The following is a 19,261-nucleotide window of genomic DNA, read 5'->3' on the forward strand; positions in this document are numbered from 1 at the left end:
TAATGACATAACCATGTAATGTCAATATCTTCCTTATATGAAGTAAAATGCCTAATTTGTGCAGACCAGCTCCACAAATCTTTAGCTGTCCATGCTGACCGTGGCCAAATGATGCACAATTAAAATTGTCAGTTCAAGTCTGTCCTAAAATCTAGGCTGTGTTTCACGTCAGTTCAGTGTATACACTGTAAGATGGTGTCCTTTGTTCATACTGACAACTTCTAGGAAGTATGAAGGGAATGTTAAAGGACATTGTTTTTTCATGCATTTGAAAATGTAGGGGATCATAGGCTCAAATGCTGTCCTCAATGTGATAACAATGCACTTATTTTTAAGTTATTCTGAAGCATTGAGATATTGCTTTGACTGGCCTACTATACCTTCTTCCCAAGGTCTTTTACTCGGAGGTTGAAGATGACAAAGCAGTTAAACAGCTCTCACACAATGTTCCCCTGAGCTTGGATATGCTTAGCATGGTGAGTATTTGTTTTTATACACAGTTAGAGCACTGGAATGGTGCTTGCAAGTAGGAACTTGCAACTGTCTACTTATTGCTGGTTTGTCAGTTATGCTGAGGATCCAAGCCCCAGATCTGCTCTGGGTATTGAGCAAAAGGAAATCCCTATGGTTTTTTTCTGTAATCCAGTCAGTGTGACACACTTTTGCTACTTGTTGTTTGTCTAATTTATCATGTAAAACTACTGGGACTTGCTTACATCTTCCTGGTACTGGCCTACTAAAATAGAACTTTTCATTTTGAATATGCATTTTCTGTTGCACTTCCACACATGGAAGGGGAATTGCACGACTATGCACAGCTGGAGTTGCAGTATCAGTGTATGTGTATTGCAGTGTCTGACAGAGGTAAGTGTGTGAGTTAAAGAAGACACAGAGTCATCAGGGTATTTTTGTCTCTGTGTAGGACTGTGGCCTCCTGAAATATGGAATTTAAAGTTTAATAGTGCTGCTTTAGTTGCTGCTTTTATCCCTCCTTTTCTTTCTTATTTTGCTTTATTTCACCCTCCCCTTCTCTTTCCTCCTTCCCTTTTTCTGTCCAATTTCCCTTTCCTTTTCCATTGGCAAATGAACACCCCCATCCTCTTCTGCTGCATGGCTGAGCAGTTAGTGCCAAGATGAAAGCAATTCCTATGTGCTTCTGAACGGTTTTACTGCTGTCTGCTTTTATAAGGGTATTCTCGAAACCTGCGGGCGCTTCCTCGGTGCAGAGGAGCTGCTCTTTGAGTTCAGCAAGGCAGACACAGAGGTTTTCCAGCCTCTGCCAGGCCAGAGCGCGAAGGAGAGTTGCCGGCTGGGTGCCGTGAGGGGAGCACTTCCGTACCGTGCTCTGCAAAGGGCAGTCTGTCCACGAGGCAGCACCCTTACCAGCGCAGGGATCAAAGGCTTCCGTGTGCGCACAGAGGAGCGCCGCAGGCTCTCCGGTCTTTATTTGGTGATCCTTCACAATTCATTTTTTCCCTCCTTTCTCTTCTGCTCATCTTCATTCTCCTTTATTTCCTCACCCCTCTGCCTTCAGCCTCCCCACCTGATGTTCGATGAAGTGCATTCACTGATATTTCCTGATCCCTGCTGGGCAGCGCTCAGAAACCTTCCCCGGGAGAAGTGCGAGTGAGGCGGACGCTCAGGTTTCCTTTGGTTTTACATGTCTCTGGTTGTCAGTTCTGACTCCTGCAGGTTTCTGGGATCACGACGAATGAAAAAATGTTGTTGCCATGATATTTTATTTATTTATTTATTTATTTATCTATTTATGCGCTATTTTCTCCCTTCTGGTCTTTATCTCTGTATTCCTGACTTGATTTTTTTTTTTCCCCCCACACAAAAAAATCATTCTTGCTAGTAGTGCCAACAAAGATCAAAGAGCATATTGGATTTTTATTTTAATCCTTACAGCAGTAATTCTTACTCACTGGGAGAACAAAGTCTGTATCCCAGTACTCATACAGATGAATAACAGCCACATAGACTACTATGTGCTGCAGCATTGGCCTTGTTTTAATTCCCTGACCTGTTATTTATGTGGTTTTGTCATCACTTTTTAGTATGTTACTTCATTAACAAGTCCTATTTTGCTTTTTCCCAGGGTCAACTTGAAGGACAAGCAGTTTTTGTAAGTATTGCTCACATGAAACTTGGTCGCAGCTGTGATTTAAAATTAAATTGAACATTGCTGACCTGGTTTTTCCACAGATTCACACACTAAAGTTGATCTCAAATGTTGATTTTACTTAGAACTTATACAGGATCTTTTGTAGTCAAAATGTGGCAAATAGTAGCTAAAGCTCAAAACCCAGAGGTGAAGAAAGTGGGCACATGTACATACAGCAACTTCCTTTTTAGCAATGGGTAGACTTTTCTCTCAGTCATTAAAAATATTTATGGATGTCTTGTTTTGCTGGAGTAAACTAGTGTAAAAAATGAGCTATATTCAGGCAGTGAGGACTTACAGGGGCCAGAGACAGTCGGGCAGTCAGACACACAGTGACAGGGAAGAACAAAGTCTGGCCGTGGGAGAGGAGGTGAAGAGGGAAAACCTGAGCCAGCCCAGCGAGCGCCGAGGAGGAGCAGCAGGGGATGAGGCCAGCCACGCAATGCCCAGGAGGAAGGAGTGGGAGACTAACAACTAGTATAAAACAGGTTTGAAAGAAATAGCGGCCCTCTTAATAGCTTTGCAGCTGGTGAATTATTCAGATTAATTATTTCCAGTCCTGCACTCAGTCTGTCTGCTTCCTATGAGCAGTAAACGGATTGGGTTTATTGTGAGGGGGGAAGCAAGCAGGAGGTGCTTGGGTACGGGTGGGGTAAGGGCAGCGATTTCAGTGTTTGACTGAAATCCCTAACATCAACAACATATTGTAAACTTCTTTTTCTGAGAGCTGTTCTAGGAATGGAGAAATCCCACAAAGATGGTGGATCTTGCACAGCTTTCGTAGTCTGAATTAAGGCATGTTTGGTTTGACTGTAGGAGACTGATGTCCAGATGAGACCTCAGGATGTGCTTGAACCAGGACTATCTGGTTCGATCCCAGCTGAGCTGAGTCTGGATTATGGCATTTCAGAGTTGAGGTTCCATGCTGGGCCCTTTTTTCCTGCTTGATAAAAATAACACTTCTGAGCGGTACTTGCGGAGAAGTATGACTGACTGGGATTAATCAGCTCCCAGCTGTCATTAATCCTCAGGAAGTGGTGTTCTCGCTGAAATGCTTTCTGTTATATTCATACCAAACTCCACAGAAATCTGCAATAGTTTTGTGGTTAAGTCTGCATAGTTCATGTTTCTGTCACTAAGCCTCCTCTCCTGGTGCCGGGTACAACCCCGCTGCTTTCTCAGAGGCTCCTCTGGACCATGTGAGACTGTCGTCGCAAGAGCTGAACTGGGTCGCCTGTTTCTGTGTGTGCATGTGCCTGTGCAAAAGTTAGCAAAGGGGATAATGTCTTATAGCTGTATTGTACCACCTTATAATAGAGAACACGTAAGTGAGAACAGCCAGGAGAAGTGCAGATGCAGTACAATTTAATAAGGCAGTTGTTCTAGTGGGCATAATATTCAGGAAGTTGAGCACAAATATTAAAAAAAAGAAGAAAAGAAGAAAAATTAGTAGACCTTAAAGGTGGGAGTTTTTAGGTCAGGCACAGAGCCATGGAGAGCAATAGTGCTCCCTGTTAAATTACCAATCACACCAGTACAAAACAGGGAGTGACCAGCTGAGCCCGGTAGTGGAGGGAAGGAGTTGTCAGGGCATCAACTGTCGTTAAACCCAGCTCAGTTTCTGCAGCCGTGCCGTAATCAAGGTTGGTTTTCTGTTTGTTTTTTTTTTTTAATTAAAACAAAACAAAACAAAAACCAGCTTTTCTGTGCCAAATAATTTTTAATCCTGGTTCCTGTGAGGTGGCTTGCTGTGCAGCCTCACAAACTGCTTCAACACACTTGGAGGGAGGGCAAGCTGTGTGGCAGGGCAGGGAGGGATATACGGTTTCTAGGTACATCTGGCTCTCTACCACAGAAAAGGCATTGCATTGCTTCCCCCCATTCAAGAATGTGAGATTGTAATGAAATTACCAGTTGTCATTTTGCAGGGTTTTAGCAAGCGTGTTGGATAAGACAAGAAAGTGATGTTCGTGCCTAGTCAAGCCTCATGGGCAATGTGACGCCCAGTTTGGGGTATCATGCTTCACAATATAGAGGCAATGTGAGTGGAGAGAAAGACTACAAAAATGATGGGAAGCTAGTTCTTTCACGTACTACCTAAATTCCTTATCTGTGAGTCCACCCTGTCTCTTCTGGACTGGAGAAAACTTGGGTTTAACACCATTCTGCTAATTGCAAGCAAAAAAAGAGATGAAATATATACTCCCAGGTTCCTGGACAGTGTGGTACAAGAAAATGTGTTTCTTCTCCAGAATCCCATTTGAAAGCATTCTGGTGTGAGGTGGGTATTCCCTGAGATTGCCACGGGTCAGGGTAGTTTGATGATGTCCTGAATCTTTACCTATTCACTAATGTCTTGATCCTAGAAGATTAGAAGATACTTGATCTCAAAGATACCCACTGTATGTCCAACAGCTGTGCTCGTGGGGAAGACATTGCCAGAAGAAAGAGGCAGATAGCCATATGTGTAAGGCAAGGGAGCACCTTGCTGAGGTTTTGAGGGTACACATGTTGAACTTAAATACCTAAGCAGATATTAGGACTTCGATCTTGATTGGTCTTGCAGTCAATGAGATTCGTTCTGCTTAGTTTATTGTAGAGTTGGTTCTGGAGGTAGTAATATGAGGCAAGTACATCAATATCCCACTCTTTGCAGAGGCCAAGTTCCTGAACAGTGTGAAAGCAATAAGATACATAATGAACGATTTTTTCTCATATGAGTGAACGTAATAAAGAGGGATGCTGGCAGGAAAAAATGCACACAGCTTAAATACAGATGGACTGTATGTATGGTATGGAGGATGGGATGGCAGGAGCAGGGACATCAGTATTGTCATTGCGAGGAGGTGCTGGGTTTTCAGCAACTGGCTTTTCAGAAAAGATCTTTTGAAAAGTCTTAGTCACTTCAACTATGAGACTGAAAGCTCAGCTATGAAAGACCCAGATAAATCTTTCAGTGTGAGTGTTCTTGCTGCCTCTCTCTGGGCAGTTATTTTTCCATCATTGTTATCATCTCCCTCAGATGAATCCAAATCATTCAGGCAGATCATGGGTGAACGATGGAAAAACAGGATAATGGTCAGGTGGTCCATGTTAATAGGAAATCAGGGATGGAGCTCCAAAACCCTGGCTAGAGAAATGACAGACAGCAGGGTGTTGCTGAACAATGTTGTAGTAATAACGTAAGTTCCCCAAAGAATAGAGAGGGAGAGTTCGTCCAAAAGACCGTCATGAGGAAATTTAGCAGTTGATAAAATTTGGGAATTGTTTACTATTTTACTGCAACTGGAAATGCAGATTTAAAGCCTGTTCCTGTGTGAAGAGAAAGGGCATCTCTGCATTTTCACATGCAATGTGAATAATGTTTTTAATATCAGAGAATGAAAAACAGAAGAAAATTCTCTGTAAAACAGTTTTTGTAAGTGTTTTTTTCCACACCAAAACAGTCTGTGGTGTAGAACCTGGTATTTCCGTTTATTTGTATATATAAATTCATAAATCTGGGATTTACATCTCTCTACAGATAGGCCGGAGGTAAAGAATACCAAATTTCTACACGCACGTACACATGCTGCATTAAAGACTAGATCTAAATGTCTGAAGCTGATCCATGCTACGTGTACCAGCCATGTAATTTTTTGTTGACATTTGCTGATTTCTGGGAGATTGGAGCAGGCTCCTCTGAACAGTATTCAGCAGCAAAATCTCTTCAGGTGGAGTTTAGCATCGCCTCCCTTGCAGTAGTTGTCTGTGGGTTAATCTTTCTGTATTTATGGCAGAGGGACAAAGAAGGGAAATGCTCATCAAGGCTGATAGCTAGGCTAGGAAAATTGTGAGAGGTGATGGGACTGGTCTTTGCTCCATGAGAAATTAAAGATCATCAGTTCACACTGCCACAACTTGCTTCGTTCTCAGGAGCTTCTGTGGTCTCGAGATTTAAAAGAGAAACAAAGCTAAAAACAAACAAAAAAAAAAAAAAAGAAAAAAAAAGAAAGAAAAAAAAAAGAAAATGCACCAGACTGATACTGAATGCCAGCAATTGGCTCAAGGGAGAGAATAGTATGTGACTTTGACTTCACCAGCAAAAAAGCCGGAGATCGAATGCAAAAAATCTGCAACCTTGTGAGTTATGCTGAGAAATGGGCCCAGGTCATCCCTGAGGATTCCCCCGGGGCGAAGCTGCAACTTGAGAGGAAACACATGGTGCTGTTTGTGTTTGTTGCTTCTGAGCTGGGCTGGGCTGGGGACAATCGTCCTAGGAGGTTACATGGAAAATGCCGTGTAAGAACCCTGAATCACAGCTCACAGCACTGTCTCCAGTTACACAGAAGAGCTTTCACAATGTTCTTGTCTTGTCTTCTCTTGACTCTGGTAGGAAGTTGTTATTGGCGATCTAAGGCCAGGCACTCCACACCGTGTTAGCGTTGGAGCATATGGCTGGGCAGGGAAAGGACGACCCAGCATGCCCAGAGATGTGACAACCTTATCCCAAGGTAACGTCGCTTTCTGTTGCAAAACCGGCAGGGCACACGTCTTTAACACAGCAGGTCACTTGCACCTAAATCTGTCATGTGCCATATCATAATATTTTACTATTATTATTCCACAACTGTGGGGTTTTAGAGGGGCAACAGGTGAGGGGAGAAGCCTGTGAGTTTGATTCCCAAGACTGTGATTTTTGGGATATCGTGTGTATTAGCCCGTCCGCTTCTCTAATGGTATTGCTTTGCATTTCTTCTGACTTAGATAAGTGCATGGCCCCTGGGCCGCCCTACCAGCCCCAGGTCGTGGTAGTTTCTGATTCAGAAGTTGCGTTATCCTGGAAGCCCGGAGTGAGCGAAGGAAGTTCTCCCATCCAGTACTATACGGTGGAGTTCATCAGGCAAGTTTGCCAGTGGAGTCTGAATTTCAGTGTTTGTGCACTACAGTTTTTTTTAACCTAAACTACACTATGAAACTGCATATAGATTCTTCTCATTATTTATTTACTTACTGTGTATACACTTAGTTTTCCTCTTGACATGTGTTGAATTACCTTGAAAATTGAAAGGCAAAATCAGAAATAATCTAATTTGTTATAAAATCACCAATAAGTTGTACCTTCTTACTGCAGAAGATAAGGTCTAATTTGATCTCTTCCCTCTAATAAAGGCCTGGGTGAATGAAGTTTTAAGTTTCTCCTGTCAAACGCTGCCGAACCACGCTGAGAAAAGTCTGTGGCAGAGCAGTGCCCCTGAGCAGGAGTACCCTGGGCTGCTATAGGAAATAATCTGTGGACTGCAATCTCAGTATGTTGGGCAGTTTTACCTGACAAAATTCTTTTGGGTCTCAAGCTTGCAGGACTCAGACTTGCTTTGTTATCCTAATGCTAATTAAGTTCACATGAAATGTTGGACTTTCTGTTTAGATTTTTTGAGGGGAGGTGGGATATTGGTGTGTTTTTTTCGTCGTCTTTTATGTTGAACTCACTAAAATTTGCAATAATAGAACTGAACTGTGAAAAGTTGCCAATCAAGTTACTTTTATAAGATGCATATGAAAGGTCAGGAGGAGGTGGTTATCTGCATGCAAAAACAAGTTTTCATACCTGACTGTTCATATGCTTGTGCAATGCCTACAAAGCTATTTATTTTCATTTTCTTGCGCCTATGTTTACCTTTACAGTGAGTGCAAAATTCAACCTTTGGAAGTTTAACCCTTCGGGTAAACAGCTGATGACAGGTTTTAGTTGAGGTTCCTGGGTAAGAAGAGAGAATTGCTTCTTAACTACTCTGAGCTGTAAAGGTCAAAAAATAGTTCTTCAGAAAAACACATTAATTTTTTAAAAAGAATTGTTGTTGTTAAAACAGACAGAAAAAACTATTGGTTTTCAGTGCCTTAAGTATCGTTACAATTGAGAAGATACTGATATAACGAAAATAATTCCCAGTCTGAAAGCCTGCTTGTGCACTTACATTGCACTTTGTGTTTGAATCAAAATGCCCCATGTTTAGTGGGAAGCCATCCAATGTTCATTGCACTGGGAGGCAGGACATGTGGCCTGAAGATACATTATGGTCATCACTTCAGCATTACCATGAAATTTCTCCAATATCTATTTTTTTAACACAATTGTTATCCGAGCCTTTCTCTCCTCTCCATCTCTTGTCTCTCATTTGCTCAGTGAATGGGAAAAGTATTTTCTTGGGTTCTGATTGACCACACTTCTATCACCTCTGTACTTTTGCCAGAAAGTGGAGCCTGTAGGTTTATGTACACCTCTTCATAGCACTGAGGGCCTGCTAATGGAAGAAGCGGGCACCATCATCTCCATCTGATGCACTGAAAGTGCACCCTTGAATGTTTTTGTTCAGCCAGGGAGTGGAAAGGTGCCTTCCCTGTATAAGTTGAAAGGTGCGAGTAATTGAAATTTCAGGGTTTCGTTGGTTTTAGACTTTGGGAAAGAATTTGCTAACAGCACAATGTTTTGATTACACTGTTTAGTTTGAGGTTTAAAGCTAAGCTGAAAGTATATTTGTTAATTTAGGGATTATGCTCTCTTAGACTGGGAAGCTTGATTATATGTTTGGAGAAAGTTCAATGAGCCATAAGCCCTAATGACTGCTAGAGGTAAAGATTTAACTTTAAGCTTCATTGTCTTTTGCTGCATATAGTTTTAATTACTATAAAATATATTAACATGAGTTAAAACTGTTAAATTAAACCAAACAAAACAGTGTAAGTAAATTCAGAATTAAGTCTTCTTAAAAGAGAACTGTAAAAGAAATACAATATTATCCTGTGCTTTGGCAAAATTAATGACTTTCTCATGCAAATCTGTAATTTTTCTTGGGTGCAGCATAAATGTCTCAAAACACTGACATTGTTTAAATCATTTCAGTCCCCTTAGAACTAACTTTATGACTTTAACCCTAGAAAAACCATGCTAGGAGACTTAGATGAGGAAGAAACTCTCTTTTCATTTGCTCAACTGTGATATTGGGGATTGAAAACTCATGAAAATTCAATACATGAATTGTTTGCACATACCAGAATCTAATAAGAACCAGAGCTAACCTGGAGTTTGTTTCTACTCGGGGTCTAAATTTGGGCCTTTATTTAGGCACTTGCATGGGTTTCCCTGGAGCCTTTTGGTTCACTATAGGCTGGGGAGGCTGCAAGGAGTTTCAGATGTAGGACAAGGTGGTCTAACTCAGGCTCTGATCTGCTGTTGACTATAAGAGGATGCTAAGGAGACCACAATCCCAACTTAGTTAAATGCTGAAAATCAGGAGGGCGAATGTAGGTCTCACTGCTCACTACACAGTTCATAGGGAATGTTTAAAAGAATGTGTTAAACCCAAATTATCTACTGGTATCTATGGAAGCTTGCTGGCTCAATGTATATAGTCTGTTTGTCTATGCTGAGAAATATTTTATGGCAAGTGGCATTCTCATGGAAGTCTCTAAAGTGAGACCCTGAACATAAATCAACTAGTTTGGGTGTTTTTCCTAGAGATACTATAAAAAATTAATTCTCAGAAATGTCTTGGATATTTTCACTTGAATACTCCAAATACTCAAATTTTTAATCTGTTGAATGCCTACCCAATCTTTTAAATTTGGAGACTAGCTTTCCCAATTTTTTGTGATCAACTAGCATCTACAGAACCACAAGTTTTTCTGCAGAATATCCCCTAAAAGGATTAGGTCACACTTAGATGGAGTGAACAGCTTTCAATATTAATCTTGACATATAGGAGAAATTTTTCAATATCTCAGTAGTGACATGAAACTTCTGCTGCAATGAACTAGGCATGTTCTGCTGATAAAATTGGGGAGTTTTATCAGTATACAGATGTTGGAGAACAGATTCGGCATGGTATTTTGGGCACATTTCTTGATTAGTTTCAAGCCTTCCCCCCCCAAAAGAGGTGTGTCCCAGAATCCATTCCGTGTTGAACTATCTGTCCCTGGTGCTTCACTGAACCAGGCAGTCATATTTGCTTTTGTTGGCAAGGAACATGAAACAACAGATCTGACCAGGGAGACACCTCCTAATGCCCAGCAAAAATACCTTCAATACTGTTTTCCTGATTAATGCATGAAACAGATACATCTTCCTCAACATTTACCTCACTGTTTGTGAGGGTTAAATCCTTGAAAAGGTAAGTAAGGAAGAAAGAGGAGTGGAAGATGTAGAAATTAGGGAGGAAGTGCTTAATGTTAGAAAGAGTCAGATGAATAGTACACAAAAAAATGAGGTTAGAAAATTGTCTACTTTTCCTTTCCTCAGAGTTGACCTGGCATATTGGTTGATATATTTTATAGAAGTGTCACACTAAAGCTAAATAATAATAATTACTGAAAATTATATTCCATAATGCGTTATTTCCTACAATGAGTATTTTCCATAGCAGATAAGAATATATTGCCCTTGCCATCATATTTATTATTTGTAAGAATGTTTTTTTTAAAAAAAATGTGTAGAGGTGAATTTGCCACTTGAGATGAGTACAAACACAGAACAAAAGAACAACCAAAAATATTGGATTGCTAGCGGGTGCTTCACTCTGTTAAATCATTTGCACGTGATTTTAAGAGGAAGTTCAAGTGTGTATAAAATCGCTGTTCTCTGCATCAGAAAGATTTCCTTACTTAAGTTGAATCAGTCCCCAGATTACAACACAAAGCAATAACCCAAATGTTTTGGGTACGTTTGGGGCAGAATTCCACCTTTGGTTTATATCCATCCATTCCTATTCACTTTACCCATATGTTTATTATCTCAAAAACACTCTGACTTTGTCACTGGCCAGATTCTTACCGCATGGCATTTCTGTGGTGGAGATGCATAGCTGTAACTTCAAGAGCAGAAGATGCCCACGGAAATTGTCTGATTTCCCTGTGCACAGATGCAACGTCTGGAGCAGCCCTGCAAGGTCTCGGCTGGAGACGGAGACCTGTGCTGGTCCAGGGGATGTAACGCTGCAGAAAGACGGGAAAATTGGCATCAAAATGAGCCCTGCCAGTACAATAATTGACACAAACTGAAGTGTGATGCAAAAAAAGGACCATGGAGACAGTTGTTAAAATGTTCCCAGCTTGGAAAACACGGGAGCTGGCTGGCCCTGGACGCAGTCACCAGCCGAGTTTGTTGTGTTCCTCTCCCCATCTGTTTGCCGTTTCTTCATCTTGTACTGATTTGTTCACACAGGGAGCGTTCTGGAGAAGTAAGAAAGCTCAAGAGATAAATCCCCCTCTTTCCCTCTCCTTCAGCTGCAGATGCTTACACGTTTGCAGGCATTCCCTTTATTACTCACTTCTGCAGAAAGGAGTCTTAGGAGAGACAGCCGGTGAGGTCGAAGGCTCGCCTGCGGTGCAGTACCGCCTTTGGGTCCCTTCATCAGCGGCGTGCGCCTCCGTTGGAGCGCAGACATCCGCAGGGTCTGCTGCGAAGAGGCTGTGAGGCAGCTCTTGAGCTAGCAGGAATTCCTGAGACTGGAATTAGGGCCAAAAAAACAACAGGAAAATTGAAAACACTGCTAAGCGAGTGTGTGGAAGGAAGCGATGCTAACAGCTTTCATTTGGAAAACACTATACATTTTCATTTTGGCCCAGCCATCAAAAACTCTGAGAAGGGAAACAATGAAAGAGTAGCCAAAATAAATGCCCTCCTGTCTACCAGGAAATGGTGGTGGAGTGTGACTTAAGATGGTCTGTTTAGCTGTCATTACATCTTGTGCATTTGTCTGATTTTTTTTTTTTTTATTTTTAGCACAACAATGAAATATTTGCATCCTGTGTGCCATTGTGCACAGGAGCCAGGCAGCTGGGACTTGCTGCTGTGTCACTGCATTTGTCCTGCTGGCACAAAGCAATGAAACCTCAGTGATCAATAAATCTTGTATTGACTGGTAAAAGAAAACATACATTAACTTTGGCATTTCCTTCCATCTGCAAATAAACAAATACAAAGTGCCTGCCTTGTGCTATAATTTTCATTGGAAGACCGTTGGAGACATTTACAGTTAGTCCTCTGTAAACGTTGGTAGATTCAGGGAGCAAATAGAGGTTATTTCCTGTAATAAATATCACAAGGACATCTTAGAAAAGGACACTGGAATAATGTTCTCTGAAAGTAATTTCTGTCCCTATTTTACTTTCATAGGCTTCAGTTTGAATATTTTGGGTGGCCTAGACTTAACATTTACATTTTTATTTTGTTAGTATTTGTTTACCTTGTCATTACGTTCTCTCTCTGATAAGAAGAGACCACTTTCAGAGAGAGTAGAAATCATGTGAAAGCATCAACATACTCTCTCAAAGTATTTGAAGTAGCCCTCCCTATATGAACTTAAACATTTGAGACCAAACTGCCATGTGAATGGTTGTACTCATTTCGGATGGATTATAATGGCACTTAGAGCAAGCATTTATTGGCAGTTGGCTTCCAGTATGAATCAGGAGTTAACCAAGCATTTTCCAAAGGCAGACATGGGAATTTTTTTGCAAAATCAACATACGTAGGCCAGGTTCTTTGCACTACTGCTCTATTTTGGTGGTGGTGGGTTGGTTTTTTTCGGTTGTTTTTTTTTTTTCTGAAGAGAGGACTTTGGATCCAGATTTTCCAATGTGGGTGGATTAACCTGATTGCCTGGGAGATCAAATGTTAAATTCTCATCCTGCTAATGCTTGTATGTGTTTGAAGGGACTTAGCAGTATTAGAGCACAAACTCTTAGAAATAAATCAGGATCTTTTCCTCTGTTGCACAGTATTGCTTTATATAGCCAAATGGGAGATAGGGAAGGGCTAGTAATATACTTCCACTTGAAAACTGTGAACCCAAAATGCATGAAAACAGATAAACAGAACTTGGTTTGTCAAAACCTCCTTGGCTTTATAAGCAAAATCCAAATATTGGTTTTGTATCACTGTATAGTTTTGATATCACAGGCTTCGCAGCTTAGCAATGGTTACAGTCTGGCCCCTTAAGAGCGAAGGATTTCAGTGATGATTTAGCAGGCTTATATCTCATTTATTTTGCATATTTCCCAGGAAAGTTTAAAGGCAATTAATTTATACAGCCAAGCTTAATTATTTATGATCTTGGCTTTTTTTTATCCTGAAGGCCAGACCTTGACAGCAATTGGACGGTAATAAGAGAGCAGATACAGATGGAATCCATGGTTCTCAAGGGACTTCTCCCAAATACCAAGTATCAGTTTGCCATCCGAGCAGCAAACTCCTATGGATCCAGCCCTGCCAGTGCACCGAGCGACATCATCCGAACATTCAGTGAGTAGAACCACCTTTTTGTAATTAAAGTCACATAAATATGAAGTATGTGTGTAAATGAAGTGTATCTGGGGCAGCTTGTGGAGGCCTGCTGTTGGAAGGAGTCGCTTGGCAAGCGCAGGCTGGTGAGCCCTCGGTCCTGTGAATGAAGCTTGCAGCATCCTGTGAAAGTCAAGCCGCAGGCAAAGATTTGAAAAGCTCCAGGCAGAAGTGCTCTCATGCCATTTCTCTGCTCTGGAGGTCATTGGTAGACGTTTTTGGATCACTGCTTACTGACTTGTGCTGACTTCATGCAGAACTGATAAGTGAATATCATGGGGAGAAGTGAGAGAGACAAGTCTTATTGTTATTTTTTTTTCTGTTCTTGAAACTGAACTGTATATATTATATTTCTAATTTAAACAACTCTGAAAGATCAAACCAAATCGATACCGTTTTCTGAGGAGTAAGGCTCAGTCACAATTTTTTAACAATTATATGCACATTTGTGTAACAATATAGGCCAGGCACATTGCAATAAAGGATAGGTCCTGCTCACATCTCCTGATGGCCTTCTTCAGATTATAACCCTCTGTCACTGCTAGTGTCTCTTTGGGCTGGCTTTGAGGTGCTGTTGCTCCTCATCACCCCCAGAGTCACAGCTGCATGTGAGAATCCCAACTAAGCTGACATGGAGCATGTTTGGCATCATAAAAATCACACCTTCTGCACAGTGAAAACCCCAGTGTCACAGAGAGAGTCAATGCATGAAGCAGAGCCAAGGTTGTCAGGGCATGGGGATTAGCTGAGCTATATCCTTAATGTGCCACACTTTTTATTGTGTTTGAAAGGTTTCAGTACTTTTAAGTTCCACTTTTGAAGGCGTTTATAGGGGACAGCATACCATGCACACCACGAAAATACCTGGATATAATTATAGCAGATTAATGAACAAAAAACGAAAGTGACTCTTTTTCTTTTCTCCCCTGCACGCTCAATTGCAAATCATCTTTAATTAGCTGGTAGAAAATGAGAAGGTGATATTCAGGTAGGACCGTGAGCTCTGCAAGAAGTACTTTCGTGCTGCAGAAATGTGGACCACATCCTTAGTGATCCACCAATTCAACCCGCTAAGCATTTCTTTCTAAATTGCCGCCTTATCTTGGAATCCCTTGTTTTCATTGACTCTTATATGGCAGTTTCTATTCTTTTTCCCCCTCTGTCATAAATTCAATCCCTTGAACAGTTTGCATGAAGTTTATTGTGGCTGCTGAACTCTAAGTTTAACTTCCAAAGCAAATGTTTGTGAAAACCATGAAGGTCCAGTATGCTGTGGGGTTCCTTGGACCCTGAATCCTCAGGGGTCAGCTCCTGCTGCCGCAGGCATGCTTGTGTGCTTCTCAGTATCCTGTTTATCTTTGGATGTGAGTGGCTGCATTCTTTGGTCAGAAAAGCCAAAGTGTTTAGCTTTGTTAATAAGGATGGAGTAGTCTTCATGCTGCGCTTCTTACTGCGGTACCCTAGGAAAGGCTCTTTGCCTTTGGAAACCGCCTGTTCTGCAGAGACTTGTCAAGATGGCTCTAGAACATGAATTTTTGTCGTAGAGCTTGGAATCAAATTCATGCCCTGTGTATATAAACACTAGTTTCTGAAGAGGTTCTTAGGGGGCATGGGCTTGACTCTGTGCCTGGATCAGATCTGAAAAGTGAATGTATTACGCATGTTGCACTGCTCTGAATAGGCTCAAAAACTTTGTATTGGTCCATGGTAGGCATGTGGGTGCTGCTGCTGAGCGGTTGGTCTCGCTGCACCAAGGGGCTGCTTGGGGGAGACCCTCATGTGCAGGCAGAACTCCCATAGCCTGGGGCCACATCATATTCATGATGTGCTCCAGCCCTGCACCAGATCACTTGTACTTTGGGCTACTTTAGCAAACTGTGGGTCCTTTGGCAAATGCAAATGTAATTCCTTTGTCAGTCTGCTGGGAAAGTCCTGACAGTCCAGGATGGATTTTGCAAATAGTCTTAAAAATTACATATAGCCATTATCCATGAAAGCCTGTGTTATGTTGTGAATACCTGTCTTCATAACAACCAGCTTTTTGCAGAGCAAGGAGTGGTGTTCAAAGGCAGCAAAGGATGCTTGCCTTTAGGAATAAGTTCTGTGGCTCTCTGAAAGCAGGTGTGTAAGTGAGTTTAGCAGCTCTCACTTGGCTGTAGTGGTGATGTCTGTGTAAGAAACTAGTTTGATGTTAACCAGATACACAAGTACATGGTGCATTAGTAGAAAAGCTAAACTTCTGTTGTGAAAAAAATTCTTGATTAAAGCCATGCGTAGCCTGAACATTTATTTTTCCCCAAAACACTAAAAAACTCTGAAGAGTGATTTAAACCATTGACAAGTTTCATGTAACAAAAAAATGCATGCTAAGCTTAAGGACAACCAAGTAAAACTTACTCGTAATTCACATTATGTATCTGCAGGTACCTTCTCGCTTCTAGTAGCCAGAAAGCCAATGGTTACCTTCTTTGGCCCAGTTAATCATTCACTTCAGATCCTCAGGTGTAGACATTCGGTGCATCTGAGGCCCCCTATGTCCTGTGGTTTTCAGCTGTCACTGTAGGAGGACATGTGCCTCCCATGTGTCTCCCAGACACCTGACAATCCTCTGGGGATGTCTCAGGTACTGTAATACATCTCAGATGGTAATAGATGCCTGAATCTCCCAAGGTGCCAGCAGGTACCTCTTAGTCACCTATGGTTGCTGGAAGGGTGTCCAATTGCCGTGTCTGAGAATGATGCACTTTTGCGCTTCGGGGTGCACATCGTAGGAGTAACTACCTTTGTCATTAAAATGGTACCTCCTCCCATGTAAACAGTAAAACATACCACAGGTATTTGATGCTGTTTTTTGAGAGCCTGTATATTCCTCAGAAATACTTGAAATATCTTGGGAAGCTGGCAGAAGTCCATACAATGTCTGGCTCCTTTGCATTACACTTAGTCCACACAGTGCTGGCACTAAGGATTTTAAAAATTTGTAGCTTTGTGCTTGTATATCCTGGATTTTTATGCTTGTTTTGAAAGAATTAGTGCTTTTCTAATGCTTGTTTTAACTGAAGAAGAAATTCCCAGCATTGCCTCAAATGCAGTGGACCTTCAGGGTCCATGTTGCATTGCACAGAGTCTCTTGCAGTTCTTCTAGGCAAGCTGAGAGAGAGATGAGTCCTGCAGACACTGAGTCCATGCTACCTGGGGATGTTTTCTGCTGGGATTTATCTCATTCTCACATGTAATTCTCTTATTTTTGTTTTAAAAGGTGGCTGGCTTTGCAGTACTCTATTGTTTCAGATGAGCATAGGAAACCATTGTCTGTGTTTGCGAAAATGTTCCTCTGAAGGGTTGCTGATGGGATCACCTAATGTGACAGACCTCCCAAGGTCTGTGCAAGTAGAACATGTGGCCTTGATTATAAGCAGTTACCCCCTTACCTAGTAAAAAATGCATGCTTGGTTTATGTTACAGTGCTCCATTTTCAGGGAGGAAAGAGAGGGCAAGTTTCCCCAAGGGTTCTAATTTATTTGTGATTTGATTTCATTTTTTTCTAGAGGGAAATGATGTAATAAATCAATTTTTGTTGCCTTTCTTAATTACAGATGCAGGTTTCAGGTATTTCACTTAGATGGTGGTTGTTTTTTTGCTATAAGTCTTTCAATGTGTCATGGACAATTTACTTGGAAAAAAAGATTTCACATATGAAGTTTAGTAACAACAAAATAAACTGTCCCAAAGAATCAAACAAAGTGTCATCATCTGCATCACTTCATCTCCTGGGGAAACAGATGGCGTTTGCACTGTGCCTGGAAGGTCACCAGCCTTGGGCTTTGCCAGACCAACAGAGGAAGCATCTTCTGTTAAAAATACCCTCCTGCTTGTCTCTGCAGTGAACATGACAGAAGTGGCTGCTTAATTTGGGTACATTCCTTCCTCTGGTCCTGACCATCACGGCCAGGGTCATACTGAGCAAGGCATTGGCACAGGGGCTTAAGTATACTGCATGGGGCTTGGATGTGTCTGCTGAGGCTCAGGCACAGGAAAAGTGCGGTCCCTGGGGCCCAAACCTTGATGTAAATTATGGTGATGTGTCGTGGAGATAGCAAATGCAGAAGGTTTTCCACGGAACTGTTTCCCACAGATCTCCAGAGGTTTTACAAAGACAGCTTTTGTATTTATACAAACAGGGACAAAAAAGCAAGAGACAGGCCAGGCAATATGCACTGCCTCACTGTGAGTCAGTCACAAGAATAAAACTCAGATTAAAATGTTATTGATATATTTTGGATTTGGACCTGTGATGGGTTCTGCGTGAAGGCGATCAGTCTATTAAGATGTCCATTCAATCTACCTGCATTGCAGTGCCCAGTGGTCTACCACCTATGCTTTCCCATGTCTCCTGATCAGTATTCTGGTGGCCACCTAATTGGCAAAGCAAAAGTTTGTATGGCTTCCTGTTTATTTTGAGAAAGATTTCTTAGATATAACTTAATTCCTGACTGTTTGGAAAGAAGCTGTCCAAAGTTCATGACCCTCCACAGGTTTCCAATTAATTATAAAACAGGATTATAGGACCTGGTAAAGGGTCTTAAATGGGCTTCATCTCCTTGTACACCAAACCACTGATTTAATAAAATATAGCAAGTTTATAATCTCTGTAGTCATTGTTTTGGTATTTGCAGAGTACCAGATTGCTTAATTGTCCTTGATTTGCCACCCATTATGAGATGAGCTCTCCATCAAAGCTATACAGTGCTCTTAAGAGATGGGCTTTTGTGGGAGTTTCTCTATAAAAAGTTGCGTTAGCTTCTCTGCTTTCTGTTATTTTGCAATTTTGTTGCATCACGTCACGTGTGGGTATCCTGTCACATCCAGTGAGCAACCACGAAATGTAAGGCAGAGCAAGGTGACTGAGAAGCCAGTGAACTGTTAGATGGTCTCATCTCATTGATGTGTGCACTTGCCTGTATAAATTCAGGCATAGGTAGAAAAGAGTACATCTCCATGTCTTCATTGCTCCCAAGTGCGTTATGCATTACCAAAACTGCTCGCAGATAAACAGGTAGAGTAACGTAGCATGTGCTGGCTGAAACCCAGATGAAGCCAGGGGTAGTGAAAGCAGAGATCTGGGGCCACATTAGAGACCCATGCATATTAGGACACCTTCTGAAGTTATGCTTTTCCTGGTGATGCCAAACTTACGTCCTGAAGATCTTTGAAGAAGGACCTCAAAGCAGTCTTTTCTGCCAACCACAATAAGCCATACCGTCTTTGCTCTCTCCAGGCTCTAAATCTTGTACGAGCTCAATAAGGTGAAAGGAATAATTGTCTGGTTTAAAATAGTGGGTATGTTTCGTGTCCCAACATCTGCTATTGGAAAACCATGGAATATTGTAGTCTGCTGGATGAAAGAGGTACACCTTCTGCTTGGGGAACTACCCGTCTCTCTTAAGTTACCACGTCTCATTGCATGCTAGTGATGTAGTGTAGTGATACCTCCACTCAAATCAGGAGAGTTACACTTTTGTGAAACTCGCATGGCATTAAAATCATGTCTATACATGTAAGCAAGCGTGCATATCTGAATGTGAATTTGAGACCTAACATTTTCCTACATGTGAATATGAAGATACTTCATTCTCTGTATTGCTTCATTCCTGCCTTCCTTGTTGAACCTAAGTCCCATAAAGCCAATAGAAAGTTTGCTTGAGAAGAGATGTAGGAGAAATTGGACTACAACAGATGTTTATTTTGCAGCTTGTGACCTCTGAATTAGAAAATGG

At 41.5% G+C, this 19,261-nt stretch overlaps 1 protein-coding gene across 3 annotated transcripts in view; it reads left to right on the top strand.

The window, feature by feature from the left end:
• EGFLAM (EGF like, fibronectin type III and laminin G domains) overlaps window positions 1-19,261 on the top strand; it is a gene marked incomplete at both ends in the record, with an annotated part of 72,969 nt that overhangs the window by 20,325 nt on the left and 33,383 nt on the right. For all 3 annotated transcript variants that reach the window (XM_082012982.1, XM_082012983.1, XM_082012984.1), the window contains 5 exons: window positions 393-476; window positions 2,102-2,128; window positions 6,543-6,660; window positions 6,914-7,061; window positions 13,279-13,445. In XM_082012982.1, the coding sequence (XP_081869108.1) occupies window positions 393-476; window positions 2,102-2,128; window positions 6,543-6,660; window positions 6,914-7,061; window positions 13,279-13,445 (544 nt within the window). The remainder of the gene's footprint in view (window positions 1-392; window positions 477-2,101; window positions 2,129-6,542; window positions 6,661-6,913; window positions 7,062-13,278; window positions 13,446-19,261) is intronic.

The sequence above is a fragment of the Phaethon aethereus genome, assembly GCF_964289735.1.
Source record: "Phaethon aethereus genome assembly, chromosome: Z".
Taxonomy (NCBI): domain Eukaryota; kingdom Metazoa; phylum Chordata; class Aves; order Phaethontiformes; family Phaethontidae; genus Phaethon; species Phaethon aethereus.